General features: G+C 54.9%; 1 protein-coding gene across 2 annotated transcripts; it reads left to right on the top strand.

The window, feature by feature from the left end:
• Positions 1 to 900: 900 nt before the first annotated feature.
• On the top strand, positions 901 to 10,166 carry MLN (motilin). Of its 2 annotated transcripts, none has more exons than XM_080805692.1 (5): positions 901 to 1,230; positions 3,806 to 3,929; positions 5,829 to 5,945; positions 9,089 to 9,197; positions 10,013 to 10,166. In XM_080805692.1, exons 2-5 carry the CDS (start codon positions 3,813 to 3,815, stop codon positions 10,018 to 10,020), a joined length of 351 nt encoding a protein of 116 aa, XP_080661818.1. In that variant the 5' UTR covers positions 901 to 1,230; positions 3,806 to 3,812; the 3' UTR covers positions 10,021 to 10,166. The 2 variants fall into 2 exon arrangements, with proteins under 2 accessions (XP_080661818.1, XP_080661817.1); XM_080805691.1 differs by having other exon boundaries at positions 942 to 1,230; positions 10,010 to 10,163.
• Positions 10,167 to 13,877: the final 3,711 nt, after the last annotated feature.

Here is a 13,877-nt window from a genome sequence, read left to right on the forward strand (position 1 = left end):
CAGAGGCTCCCAGAGCCTGGGAAATGGGGGGGGGGGGCTCCTTCACCTTGCTCATGTTATCTTGCCGCCGCCAAGATCTGTGACCATGTCTTAAAAGCCATTCTTGCAACCTGGGGCAGGGTGGGCAGTGGCATCTCAGCTCCAAGCCCCGGCATTTCAAGCTCTCATTCCTCTGGGCTAAGTCTCAGAGACTGCAGAGACCCAGGGCACAGACTGAACAGCAGTTGGCAAGCCCACAATCCAGCGATCCAGTGTCTGACCTGGCCTTGGAGTGGAATGCCCAGACCCTGCTGGCAGGAAGCCTTGCTGAGCACAGGATTGGGTTTGTAGCTCCACAAACATTTGTTTCTTTCTGAGGGGAAAAGCCACAGCAGAGAGGTCTGACAGGGGAGGGGTTCCTGGACCAAGAGCTATCCCCATCTGGATGTGTGCAGCAGCCTCTCTGGAAAGTGCTACCGGCCAGCAAGGTTCCACTGGGGAAAGGACCTCCACTAGCCCAGGCCCTCTGGACCTCACACTCAGTTGTTTGTTTTTTTAATTTTTTTTCTTAATTTGACAGACAGAGATCACAAGGAGGCAGAGAGGCAGGCAGAGAGAGATGGGGAAGCAGGCTTCCCGCTGACCAGAGAGCCCAATGCGGGACTCGATCCCAGGACCCTGAGATCATGACCTGAGCCGAAGGCAGAGGCTTAACCCACTGAGCCACCGAGGTGCCCCACAGTGCTTTGTTCTGTTTTTAATTTTATTTATTTATTTGACAGAGTGAGCACAAGCAAGGGGAGGAGCAGAAAGAGGGAGAAGCAGGCTCCCCGCCAGACAGGGAGCCGGATGCGAGACTCGATCCCACATGACCTGAGCTGAAGGCAGACGCTTAACTGATGGAGCCACCCAGGTGTCCCCAGCAGCTGAGTTCTAAGTGGGCCAGAGAGTGCCATCTGGGTGGGAGTTGGCCTCCACCAAATCCTGACTGTTGCCTGAGGCAGAGGCCTTCCAGGAAGGCCCCAGAAGTCCGCAGGTGGCAGGCCCTGTCTGCTGTTTCCATGAGCTTCAAGAATCTGGGCTCCCCACCCAAAGCCCCCAAGGTGTGGCCAAAGGTTAATGGACTCCCAAGGGCGGGCCAGTGGGCCCATCAGACCAACAAGATACCAGATATAAAGACCGGTCAGATCAGCCAGATACCAGAGGACAAGCAGACACAGACTTCACCAGTCCTATTCACACCGCGCTGCTGTGAGTAGCCATGGTTTGGGGGGGGGCGGGTGGAGTTCAGCATGAGCCCCAGGGCAGAACAGTGGTGTGAGCAGAGCCAGTCTGGTCCAGAGATCTCCCCTGCCACCTTCCAATACTTCGCTAGGCTTTGGACTGCTAGCCCTGGAGCCGATTTCCAGAGTAGCAGGTTAAAACCACTCATCGTGTGTGTTAAAGCAGGACTGCCCCGGAGCAGGGAAGCTGGAGGGAGGAGTGGGTGGGTGCCATTCCTGGCAAAAGAGAGGCTGTGTGGGTGCATGGTGCCGCTGACTACAACCACAGGCCAGGAACCCAAACCAGAGCTCATTGTGGACACAGGACCCCCACATGGCATGGAGGCTTCACTCTGGAAAGATAAAGGTGAAGCGGATCCCTAGGGAGATTGAGTGACGAGGCCAGACTCGCCAGAGCCCGGGCTCCTATGGGAGGGCAGGGAGCAGACAGGCGCCCCCTCCTCCAGCCTGATCGCTTGAAGACTGGAGCCCCATCCCAGGAGATGGAAAAGGGAAGTCAGTATCTCATCATACAGTGAAAAGCTCTCCCACTCCGAGCTCCCAGGAACGCAAATGAATGTAGGTGACATGCCAACTGCCAGTTGGATCAAGAAAATGAGCAGCAATTGGATTTTGCCTTTTTTTATTTAAGGTTTTTATTGATTCTTATGGAGGGAATTAAATGTGAACACCAGAATGAAAAGGGCTCTGTAGCATCTCTGTGAAGGAAACGGGACGCCATCGATGTGACGCATCGTCTCCACCTTGGGAGAGGAGTCAGGGCCTCCAGCCTCCACAGGGAGAGGATAGGAAGAAGAGTGATTGGGAGTGCTCCATCCCTGCCCAGACTTTGTACTGCTCCAGGTCCTCCCGGGGTCCCAGACCAGATCTCAACTGTCCCCACAGATGGGGAAGGCAGTCGGTGGGTGGGTGGTCTTCTGACCCTGAATTTGCATGTAGCTGGCATGGGAGGCTTTGACTGTCTGAGCTCTCATGTTCTTTCTCATGGAGTGTTAGCCAGATGGAGAGAGAAACTAGGACAGGGACAGGAGGCTCAAAAGAAGGCAGAGGGAGTGTCCTGCTTAGAGGTGGCTTCAGATGACTGAGGAGAAGGGTCCTGGACGCGGGGAGGCAGGACGAAAGTCCGCATTCTTGGATGATTCTCTCCAAAGGGGTAATGGGGGTTGGAACTGCAGGGAAGCTTGGAGACCAGTCCAGGGCCGGACCCTTTCCTGCCAACAGAATCCAGGCTGCCCAAGGGCTGTGGGAGCCCCAAGGTGACTCCCTGAAACTCTTTATCTGCAACCCTATAATCCCCCCAACTCTGCCTGCTGTGGAGGCTGCCCATGGTCTCTCCTCCTTGCTCTGGGGCCTGGCCCCCGCACTCATCAGCCCACTCAGCGCAGGAATGTTGGGGCCTGGATTGCATTCAGCAGGCTGCCCCCTGCGATGCCCTTCTCCACTTTCTGTGAGCAGAGGCAATGTGGAGTGGGGTGCAGGACCAAGCAGCAGGCCTCAGGAAGCCAGCCTTCCAACCTCCACCTCCTCTGGATAAGTCTCCCCACCCGTCTAGGTCCCCTCCCCTCCCCAGATAGCACCTGCTCCCACGTGGATTGTGTGGGAAAGGGCTTTGAAGGGGGCACTGTGCACCAGGGTAAGGAGTCAGCTGAGGCTGGCACCCAGCAGGCAGCACCCTCCCCCACCCCCACCATAGGACCATCTGGACCCAGCCCGGAGTCTGCCCAGCTGACCCCATTTCTCAAGCCTTGCTCTCCTGGGGTCACCACGCCTACCTGTTTCCTGGCAGGTGTCCGAGGCCCACCTTCTGGCCCGCCAATCCAGACCTACCCACTTCCTGGGACACAAGAGGCCCCACACGTGCAAGCAGGCACCCCCAGCACTTGAGGCATTCTGAGGTGTCAGGGGAGGGGGTTGCTGGGAACGGACGCACTCTGTGTCATTTCTAGACAACCAACAGGCAGCTAGCTGGAGCTCTGGAAGAGTCTTGTTCCAGAGCCAGTGCTGGCCCCCGGAGGGCTGGAGACCCCACTTCAGCTGTAGGATGCTGTTCCCTGCTGAAATTTTCCATCTGGCTCTGCTTCCACCTGGGCAGTGTGTTCCAGCCCCTCTCTCCAGACCCAGTGCCTCCTGGCACTCTCAGGGAAACCTGGGGTCATCTGGGCCTGGGTCTGTCCCTTTCGTCATCCTCATCAGCTCAGGGCGCAGGGAGGGCTCAAGGGGGGAGCGCAATTCTGTTGATTATCTAGTCTTTCTTCTGAGACATGGGGTCCTTCCCACTTCTTGAACCCCGCTGACCCTGGAGGACTGCAGCTGTGACAAAGAGGGGAGCTGACACGTGGACTGCTTCTCCCCCAACATGTGGCAGGGGCCGGGCCACCTCTCCCAGATCTGGCTCTGTGGCAGAAGGGGCTCTGAGCTCCTCCGGTAAAGCCCCACACCCGGCCTGCATCAGCAGAGGCTAAGTAGCTTGCTCAAGGTCACAGCTGTAGGGAACGTGTGCACCGTAAGCCCCATGACAAGAGCTTCTTGTCACTGTCCAGCAGCTCCAGGATGGTGTCCCGAAAGGCTGTGGCCGCTCTGCTTGTGGTGCACGTGGCTGCCATGCTGGCCTCCCAGACAGAAGCCTTCGTTCCCATCTTCACCCACAGCGAGCTCCAGAAGATCCGGGTAGGAAATCTTCCCCCCCACACCCCACCTCAAGCTATGCCCGCCTCCCCTGTGTGGCCCAAGTAACGCAGAGCCCTGCTTAGCACTCAGGTGACCTTAGTCTCTCTAAGGCACAAGTAAGTGTCCCTTTGGTGAACCCATGTTTAATCAGCTAAGCTAACCCCACTGAGGACAGCACGAAGGACCCAGACCCCGGCTAGCCCCCAGCTCCAGCTGTCTCCCTGCCACCTTCACTCCTCCCCAGCACCACACACAGGTGACTGCAGCTCCTACACGCAACACCTTTTCCCGCCCCTGCCCATCCTTCAGAGGAGATTTTCAATTAACAAGCCAATCAATATTTGCTGAGCATCTCTGCGGTATAAACGGCCACACTGGGTGAGAGGCCAGGCACACAAGGAGATCTAAGAGCCTCTGTCTTCAAGGAGCAGGCTCAGCAGCCAAGATACAAACACATGAAAAATTCACTAACAATAGAGAACAAGAGAAATGTCACGAGGTAGGACGTGATTAATTGCCCAGCAAGTGACGCTGATGGTAAGTGCGAAGCTCAGAGGAGGGAGAGGTCTCCACGGGCTGGCGCGTGTCGGCAGCCTACAGAGAAGAGGTGACTGTGGATCTGGGGGTCTTTAGAGGGGAGGGGCACTTGGTGGGAGCAAATGCCCAGAGTGGGAAAGAAGAAGTTGCTGCTCCCTGAAGTGCCGGCCGGAGCAGCCCCTTGAGAACCCAGAAGTAAACCAGGCAGGCTTAACAGAACTCGGGGGGCGAGTCCCCCGAAAAAGTGACCGCCAGACCTGGCTCCCCGTGCCTTTTACTTTAGATGTCCAGAGGTTCTGAGTATCTTGTACATACAGTTGTTTCTCTCTGACCCGAGGAGGTGAAGAAATGGGACTTTCGTGTCCCACCTGTCTGAGACCAAGGCTCCACTAGGGACAAAGACACGAATCCATTCTCTGGGAGGTTGCGTGGCCTCTGGACCCATGTGCTCTGTCTGGGGCAGGCTGCCCCATACCCAGTGACCAGTGTCCTCTGCCAAGGCAAGGCTGGCTGCAGCCTCCCTTCTTCGTGGGGGTGGGGCGTAGCCAATGGAAATACGGAGGATATGCGGCAGTCTCTCTAAACACACTTCCTCCACCACCAGCTTCCTCCCCAGAAGAGACAGCCCACTGTTCTAGAATCACCATGTCTCAGGCAAGGCCCTGAGCCGAATCCCAAGGGTGCCATTAGGGAAACCAAAGGAATGAGGTGCGTCTGATCTCAGTGCCCTGGGACCCAGCAAGCAGGATGCCACGTAAGATTTGGGGCAGAAACAGTCAAACTCAGTAGAACATAAACTAGCAAAATGGCAACCAAAGGACACTTTGCATTAATCCGCTCTGTGGTTTTGCTCCTTATAATTGCCAGGCACCAGGATTTTTATGAAGAAGCTGCAATCTCCTTCCTCCATAATTCATCTCCCTGTCTCGCCTCTTATAAATCACCTCCCAGGGACTCCAGTTTCTGGGCCACCCCATGGTGCCCTCGCAGGCTAGGCTGTCTTGCCACCTTTTTTATAGGTTCTCTGCTAAGAAAAACCCATTTTCACGCTTAATATGCATGAAGGGCAGCCATTATTTTCAGCATTTTAACTTAATTAACAGTAACAACCTGGGTGCAGTGTTGGAACGAGAAAGGAAGGGATTCTTCTGCAAGTTGACCTGTTGGACAATTCGGAGAGGCTTCTGTGGCCCTCGCATTGCTGGGACTCCTTGTCCTAGAGGCACCTGGGGAGAAGGAATGCTTCCGTCCCCGTGGGAAGCTCAGGCCACTTAGCACCCTGGACAGAGACAGGCAGGCACCGTCTGGGCGGTGGACAGACCCCGGTTTTGGGTTTTGTGCGATTTTGTGCTCTGCCCTTAGGAAAAGGAGCGCAACAAAGGTCAAAAGAAGTCCCTGGTTTTACAAAAGAGGTCTGAGGAAGTGGGGCCTCTGGACCTTGTGGAGCCCACAGAGGAAGAAGAAAACCAGGTTATCAAGGTGAGCAGACAGGGCGACAATACAGAGAAACCTAGTGGGTGGGGGCAGGGAATGGCTCCCCTGCTAGCCACCGATTGTGCTAGGATACAGCAGCGAACCAGACATTTAGGCAACCAGCTCCCTTCTAGGAGACAGTAAACCATTTCAGGCACCAAATAAAGGAGGCAGGATAGAGAATGACAGGGTGGGGCTTGGGGGCACTCCTTCGCCAGAGGAGGGCTCAGGGAAGGCCTCTTGGAGGAGGTGACATTTATTTTCTTTGAAACCAGAATGATGAGGAGGAGCCTCTCATGCAAAGCGCTAGAGTGAGAACATTCCAGAAGGAAAAGTGCAAAAGCCTTGCTCAGGAAGCACATAGTAGGTGTGAGGCCCTCAAGGCCAGGGCACACCGGGAGAGGACAAGAGGCTGGCGGGGCCTGGTGGTCCAGGCAAGATGTCTAGGTCACTGGGGGTTCAAAGCAGGGAAGTGACCTAATCTGACTTAGGAATCTGGGGCAGCACAAGTGGAGGCAGGAGACCAGTCAGGAGGCAGGTGCGGTCCTCAGGGGACAGATGACGAGGGTGCCGGTTACTCTCCCTAGCAAGGAACCTTGGGGAAAACTACAGTGTGAACCCCCCTGGGTCAGTGCTGAGTTTGGATGCACAGACTGTCATGGCCAGAGCCAGCCTTGGGTTTGTCCAGCGCAGCTCTTTAATTTCACAGACTCATTTGTCCAGGCAGTAAGTATTTACTGAGCCCTAAGTGCGAAACAGGGTTCTGGGCCCTGGGGATAATGTGGTGAACAAAACAAATACATCCTCTGAGCTCGTGGAGCTCACACTCCAGTGGGGGGCCAGAAATGAGATACCAAAAGGACCGGCAACGGACTACAACCAGGATAAACAAACAACCTTCCTAGTGTGGCCGGTGGTGGCAGGTGCCATGGAGGAAAATAAAGCAGAGAGGGGAGATGGATGAGTTGCAATTTAAATAGGGCGGTCAGAGCAGGCTTCGTCGGTATATGGTATTAGTACACAGACCTGGAGACAGTGAGGCACTGAACCGCTAAGATGTCTGGGGGAAGAGCATTCCAAGCAGTAGAAGTAATCAGTGCAAAGGCCCTGAGGCAGGAGTAGACCTGGCGCATTGTGGGAACAGGGAGGAAGCTGGAGTGGCTGGGGCAGAGGGAGTCAAAGAGAAAGTGGGAGGTGAAAGCAGACTCCGCAGTTTGGACTTGGCTTTCACCCTGCTGAGATGGGAGCCACTAGGGGCTTTGGAGCAGAGCAGGGAGAAGATCAGATTACATTTTAAAAGTGTCTCCCCAGGGGAACCTGGGTGGCTTAGTCTGTTAAGCGTCTGACTCTTGATCTCAGCTCAGGTCTTGATCTCAGGGTAGTGAGTTCAAGCCCCGTGTTCGGGCCAGAGGACCTAGAAGGATGAGTTTGCGACTCATGGAGAGGGTGAAGCCTATGATTAGCTGCAGGATGGCAGGAGGGAGGTCAGGAGGTCAGACAGGACCTGTGAACTTTAAGATGCCTGGTGGGCGCCCAGGTGCAGGCGTTGCCCAGGCAGGCGGATATAGATGACTGGACTTCAGGAGTGCTTAGGGCTGGAGACATCCCTGTGGGAGGCATCAGCAATTAGCTGGAATTTCAAGCCAGGATCGTGTGAGATCCTGGAGAGGGTAGGCGTGGATGGAGAATGAAGGGGGTCCTGGGACTGAGCGGGGGACACTTCCCTGTACAGGGCCTTGGGAGGGGAGATGACTGATAGTAGAGAGAGTGAGGGCCTTGCCAGGATGACACAGTCGTCAGAGCAAAACTGAGCTGGACTCCAGGCCTCCTGCCTCCTGCCAGACACCAGCCAGGGATCCTTCCACCCCCTTGGGTCGCCATAGCACACTGTCCACAAACAGGGAGGTCAGTTGTGGCCCAGAGAGGGACTTTGGTGCAGGCATCACACTGGGTGGCAGGGTTAGGGGAGTATGCCTTCCCTTCCCACATGCTCCTTGGGCTCCCTGGGAGGAACTGGGAGGGACTGGTCCAGCTGGCAAAGGGGAGCTCATTCGGAACTGCCCGCTACCTGCACCCTGGGCAGTGTAAGGCACGTGTTACATCCTAAAGAATGTCTTGGGGAGGCTGTCCCATCTCCCTAGAACAGAATATATGGGTCGGGAGGTCCTTTCCAGATCATTCCATCCAGCCGCCTCATTTTAAGGTGAGGACGCTGATGCATAGAGAAAAGCATAGCTCAGCAAGAGGATGGCGTGGGCAGAGGATGGCATGGGCAGGGCCGGAGACCCTCTGCGTGGCCCTTCAGGCAGCCCCAGCCCGTTTCCCACTGCCAGGGAGCCCCTGGGACTCCTCCATCACAGCTCTCCAGACAGGCAGGGAAGCTCGTCTGGCCTGTGAACCAAGACCACTGAACCAGGAAGCTCTGCGGGTGGTGGCAAGATCAGTCAGGCCCCCACCCCTCACCCTCCAGCTCGGCCACAACAACTTCTCCTGGTGGCGAGCCTCCAGACAGCTCCTTTGGGGTCTCACTTGTGTCCCCATGGTCCAGAGAAAGTCTCGCCTGATGGCGCAGACCCTGGAGTCAGACCCCCTATGTCTGACACCCTCTTCCTCTGTGACTTAGTACCTGTGTGGCTTTGATCAAGTTACTCTACCTCTTTGCCCTCAGGTTTCCTCATCTGTAAAATAGGCACACCACTAGGCGTATCTACCTCTAGGGCTTTTGAGAGGCTTCATACATGCAAAGCATTTGGAGTGACGCCTGTGCTGCAAGGCTCTAGGTGCCAGCTCTCCTTATACACAAGAAGAGGGACGGAGATTTTCCTCCCACAGGAAGAGCCAGGGGGGTTTCCTGCAGACCCCTCCCCTCCTGTCCCAGCTTCCCAACCAGGGGAGATTTATTGATCCTCCTCCCAGCAAGACTTGGGTGACTTCCAGGATCCAGTCCCCTGGTTGGAGTTTGGTGGGGAGCAGGGAGGGGGGGTTGCTGCCAGAATTCTCCGGCTTCCCCGGAGGATGGATCAGGAAAAGTGGGGCCGCCACAGAGCCGTGTGGCTACTGGCCGTCCCTCCTGCCACCTGTGAGGCACCCGGGGGTTAATGGCGCGCTCCATGTCTCTTCCTTCTTGTTAACTCTGCCTTATTTCACAGCTGACTGCTCCTGTGGAAATTGGAATGAAGATGAACTCCAGGCAGCTGGAAAAGTACTGGGCTGCCCTGGAAGAGTTGCTGGGTGAGGCGCTGCTGTCCACCCAGAACGGTAAGGGAAGGCGGGCGCCTCTGCGGCTGGGGCCTGGCCTCATCCACCCCGTGTTAATATTCCAGGAGTGCGTCTGAGCGCAATCTGGGGACGGCGATTTGTTTTGCTGCCTTGCACTTGAGAACAGGAAGCTGCCTTCTTGGGGGAAAGGGTGCCCCTGTCCCTGAGGGGAGCCTCATGACAGAGCAGGGCAGGCTCTGAGAGCTCCTGGGGACCACTGAGGCCCAATCCCCAGCCAGGGGCATTTCAAGGCTCTGCCCCATGGCTCAGGCCCCTTTCCCAAATCCCCTCCTGGCAGAGTAGACCACGACCACACACCCACCCCTCCCCCTGCTCCAGATACGTTCATTCCCTCCCCCAAAACACCACCAGCGCTGGGGCTTCCTCTGAAGGGAACTCTGGAACAGTCTGGCCCCTGAAGCCTGCATTTTTTTTTTTTAATCTGTTCTACAAATCGAAGTGCTGAGCTGCACTTGGCCTTGCCCCGTTCAAGGTCTGCCGGAGTAACTTATGCGAAGCTAGAACTTACCTGACAAACAGCTACTAATGACTTCTCATCCTCCCCAGGAGGAGAGGAGAGAGGCGGGGAGGAAGCGTTGGAGTGGGAAGAACCAGAGGTTAAAGGACTTGCCCCAGGGTACAGAGAACGCTAGAGGCTGAGCTGCCAGAAACCTAGCCAGTCCGCCCAGCACCCAGGGGCGGGGGGGGGGGAGGGGGGGGTAGTGCCCCCTCCTTCCTGGCTCTGCAGGAAGGTTTAGAAGTCATAAGTGGACCTGCGAATGTTCCTGAGCGCAAACCCTGCTTTTCCCCAGCAGACAAGTGACAGCCCGCTCTGGGGAGAAGAAGGTGGAGCCCTCCTCCCACCCAAAGGAGGCCCCGAAATCTGCATGCCCAACAGCGGGGCTCCGAAGGAAAATACTCTCTCCCAGGCAAGCCTCCCATCCGGCAAATAAAGCGGGAAATACACAGAAACGACTCTTTTATTTAAAATTTTAATTTTGAAAGTTTAAACTCAGGTCATTCCATAAAGGGGGTGGGGGGATAAAGCTTGGAGTGGGCCATAAGTGGTGGTACATACAGGAGCAAAACGTGTGCCTTTGATAAATTCTATGTTCAAATATGAAGTCAGACCCACAGAACTGGAAGACCTGTGCTGCTGAGAAAAGATGGCATTTTCTGCCCACGCACACCAGCCAGCGGCAGAGCAAGGACTGGAATTCAGGTCTGCGGAACCCTTATCGGTCTACTTTCTGTGTATGGGCAAGCTCGAGGTCTAATAGGCCAGAGAGTTGTGAGACTTCCGCACTCAACCCCTTGCTGTGTAACTTCCAGCTAGCCCTCTAACCTCAATGAGCCTTTGCAAATGCAAGGTGGTAATATGTGCCTTGAGATCAGGGGACAGGCACCAGCAAATCACTATTATTACTATCATCTTGTTACTCTACGCTCCAGCATCCGCAGCAAAATTCCACCGTCAACACACTTATTTCTGCCTTCTAAACAAAACTGGATGGGAAATATCATTCTGATTTCATTTTGCATTAATGAATGTTCATTTATTTATAAACCGGGGCTGTATAGGAACCACAGCTCCCACTATCCATAGGTTACCAGCAATTAGACATGTTGCCCCTTCGGCATTTCCACCCACCACAGTCATCGCGGGAGCTTAGCCACAGTTGGTAGTTAGCGGAACCAGACAACCCCAACCCTTAGAATGGACACTCCTTTGGTGGGCTCTGACTGCTTCTGAGGGACCCCTGAACTTTCCAGGGGACCCAGACCCTTTACACCACCCAGTCCCATAATTTCCCATTCATGTACTGATCAGCCCAAGTGCAGCTGCAGGTTCATGGGCAATGCTGCCAAGACACCCTGTAATAAATGGGGGGAGGGCTGCACAGGGCAGGGGAGGAAAAGGAGGAAGAAAGGCAGGGAAATCTACAAAGCATGCCGTTGGGAAGAACTGGATCCAAGACCCCTCCTGGCCCTTCGGAGCTCCACCGTGCCATTCACATCATTCCACTGAAGCCACTCCAAAAAGCAGACCAAATGCTCACTGTCTCTTTCTAAGGCAGAAAACACAGCTTTTGTGTCTTTTCCTCTCTGCTCAGATCTGTCGCTATATGAGACTACCTTCCCCCATCACCAGATGGGGGCGCTCACCACTCCCCCTGCCCCAGCCTCCGAGCCCCCACGCCCCCACGCCCACCGCCCCGCGTGGAGGGAATTTTCCTTAAAATCCTGGGGTTGGAGAGCAGCATTGAAATAGGTGACAAGAAGAAAACGAGAACTCTAGGTGACTGCACCCAAGGCGATCTGCATTTCTGAAAACGGTATTGGTTCCGCAGCCACAGCACCTAGGTGGCACGAGGGTGGAGTTCCTTCCGCAGAACAGCCCTGTTCAAAGCTCAGCGCGGCAGCCACGTTCTCCCTGACCCTCACCCAGTGGCCTCTGATGTGCTTCTCAGTAATGAGCCGCAACAGGGACCCAGCCGCCACCTCCATCTGTATGCACAGTGCCCCAGCCGCCTGGTTGGATGTGTCCGCTCCTTTCTTCTCTCCTTCTCCTCCTGCCGCTGTTCAATTTCTCACAATCGGTTCAAATAATTCTTTTTCTCCAACGAGTTCTTCCAGTTTCCAGGACAGCAGACTCGATTGCTTACTGGACATGCAGAGCCCTGGAAGAAATTAAAATGGGGGGTGGAGAGGGAGGGATAGGGGAGGATAGTGTGAGCTGAGCCGAGACAAAAATGACCATATTTTCACAAAAGAGAAAGAAAGAGAGATCCGCTTTTGGTTAAAGCTCTCCACAGCCAGGAGCAGGGATGGGAAAGGGGAAAAAGTGCCCAGAGGAACCAGTCAGGAGAGGACCGCAATCTTCCTCACATCTTAACTAAGGTTCATCCCGCAAATTCTGCAAGAGTCTCTCCAGAAAACTGGCAATTACAGAGAGTTACAGATTATCCCTCTTCGTCTGGAATGTACTTTACACTTAACAGGACCACGGGTAATTATAGGGCAACCTGAGCCTCGCTTCACAAGATGGAGATGATGAGGTATTTTCTCGGTAACCACATCGGTATGATTTTATAATTACCAAGCTACGTGGATTTGCCATGAAATTGAATAGTTAAAAGCAAAGAGTAATTGCCTGATATCTGTACTCTGTAATTTTGTATAATCTAATCATGGACAAAGCCCAAAAGAAAATGTTCTGAAAGCATTACATTTTCCTTCATACACAATTCGTTATTGACATCGGGGAACGTATTCCATGCCGCTAAAGGAACTCTTACCCACAGGTATCAAAGTGTGGCCGAAAGAATGAGAGTTCTGTTATATTTTCAGCCCATTGTGAAAAGCAGCCAACTGGACTGCCCATTATACCTGTTCTGGCATTTCTCTGTGACTCTATTTGCCCCCTCACTGACCTGGCGGGATGAAAGGTAGCTCTCCTCTTCCCCGGGGGGCACTGAGATAAGGCAGCCAGAAGCTGGGCTGTGCTGGGACCATTCCAGCCAAGACCTGAGCCCAGAGGGCCCCCACTTTGTCCCCCACTTTTCAATCACACTCTGCCAGCACCCCACCATCCCACAGTGTGATACCACCCATGAAGTGGTTCCAAGGAAGCCCAGAGAAATGCACAAGGCTGGCAAGGGGGTGGGTCAAGGATGAGGCCATGGTCCCCCAGGGTCTCTAAGGACCTGACAAATGTGTGCAAGGCTCTTTGCAGGAGGAGAAGGCGAATGGAACCCACTAAAAGATTTATGGCTGTTGTTATTCTAAGGCTCTGCTGAGACAGAGAGAGGTCAGCAGGATGGCAGTGTGCCGGCCCTCTGGGAATCCAGAGCCTTCTCCTAGAGGCCCCTCACCTCTGCTAAATGTGTGGATGTGGTTACTAAGTAGATTTGGACACTGGAGCCTGCTTTTCCTCTTCTGCCTTTAATAAATCAGGAAGACCGCCCGCAGCCTGAGCTGCTCACCTTAAAAAAAAAAAAAAAAAACCCCACAAGAAAGTGAGGAGAAAGGGGGGCATGCAGGGCAGCCGCTGACTTTGCAATATTGCCCTTTGCTTTAAAATATGCATTCCCATACTTGACCCAGGAGGCAAACTCTGAGGGCGGCTCCCAACACAAGGCAGTGGTGGCAGAAGAGGACGAGGACTGAGCCCGAGGCGAGGAAGACACGAGGGGCAGTGAAGAAAGTGTGGGGGTGCAGCAACAAGCAGGTGAAGGCGTCCTGGCAGACGATGTGGGTGGAGGGCATCGGAGAGGCTATCAATCCACGGAAGGGCCAGGACTGGAACAGACTGGAACCGGGCCTTTCCAGGGCCGGGTAGATGGAAAGGCCCCAGACCTAAGAGGGACAATTGCCTTGTGAGGGCTTTTCTGATTGACTTTTCTCCATCCCACGGTGAGGCTTCTTTCGGGGGCAGGGGGGTGGGGAGGCAGGCATTGCAGGGGAGCACTGATTGGCAAACATCCTGTGGTGGGGGGGGGGGCACATGAGCCCAAAGGCCCCGTTGGACACAGCGAGATATCCAGCAACTTCTAGAAGCCCCACAGAGACAGAGGATGGACCACAGGGGGGCAGAAAGCCCGCCTGCGGACATGATGGGTTCCAGGCTTGGCGGGTGGGGGTCACTGGGCCCTAGGTGGGTATAGCAACAGCAGCAGC

The sequence above is a fragment of the Martes martes genome, assembly GCF_963455335.1.
Source record: "Martes martes genome assembly, chromosome: 6".
Taxonomy (NCBI): domain Eukaryota; kingdom Metazoa; phylum Chordata; class Mammalia; order Carnivora; family Mustelidae; genus Martes; species Martes martes.

Excerpts from the sequence above, each read along its gene's own strand:
- MLN (XM_080805691.1), top strand. The coding sequence starts at position 3,813 with ATGGTGTCCCGAAAGGCTGTGGCCGCTCTGCTTGTGGTGCACGTGGCT. Across the intron at positions 3,930-5,828 it reads GCGAGCTCCAGAAGATCCGG|GAAAAGGAGCGCAACAAAGG; the intron begins GTAGGAAATCTT and ends CTCTGCCCTTAG. Across the intron at positions 5,946-9,088 it reads AAGAAAACCAGGTTATCAAG|CTGACTGCTCCTGTGGAAAT; the intron begins GTGAGCAGACAG and ends CTTATTTCACAG.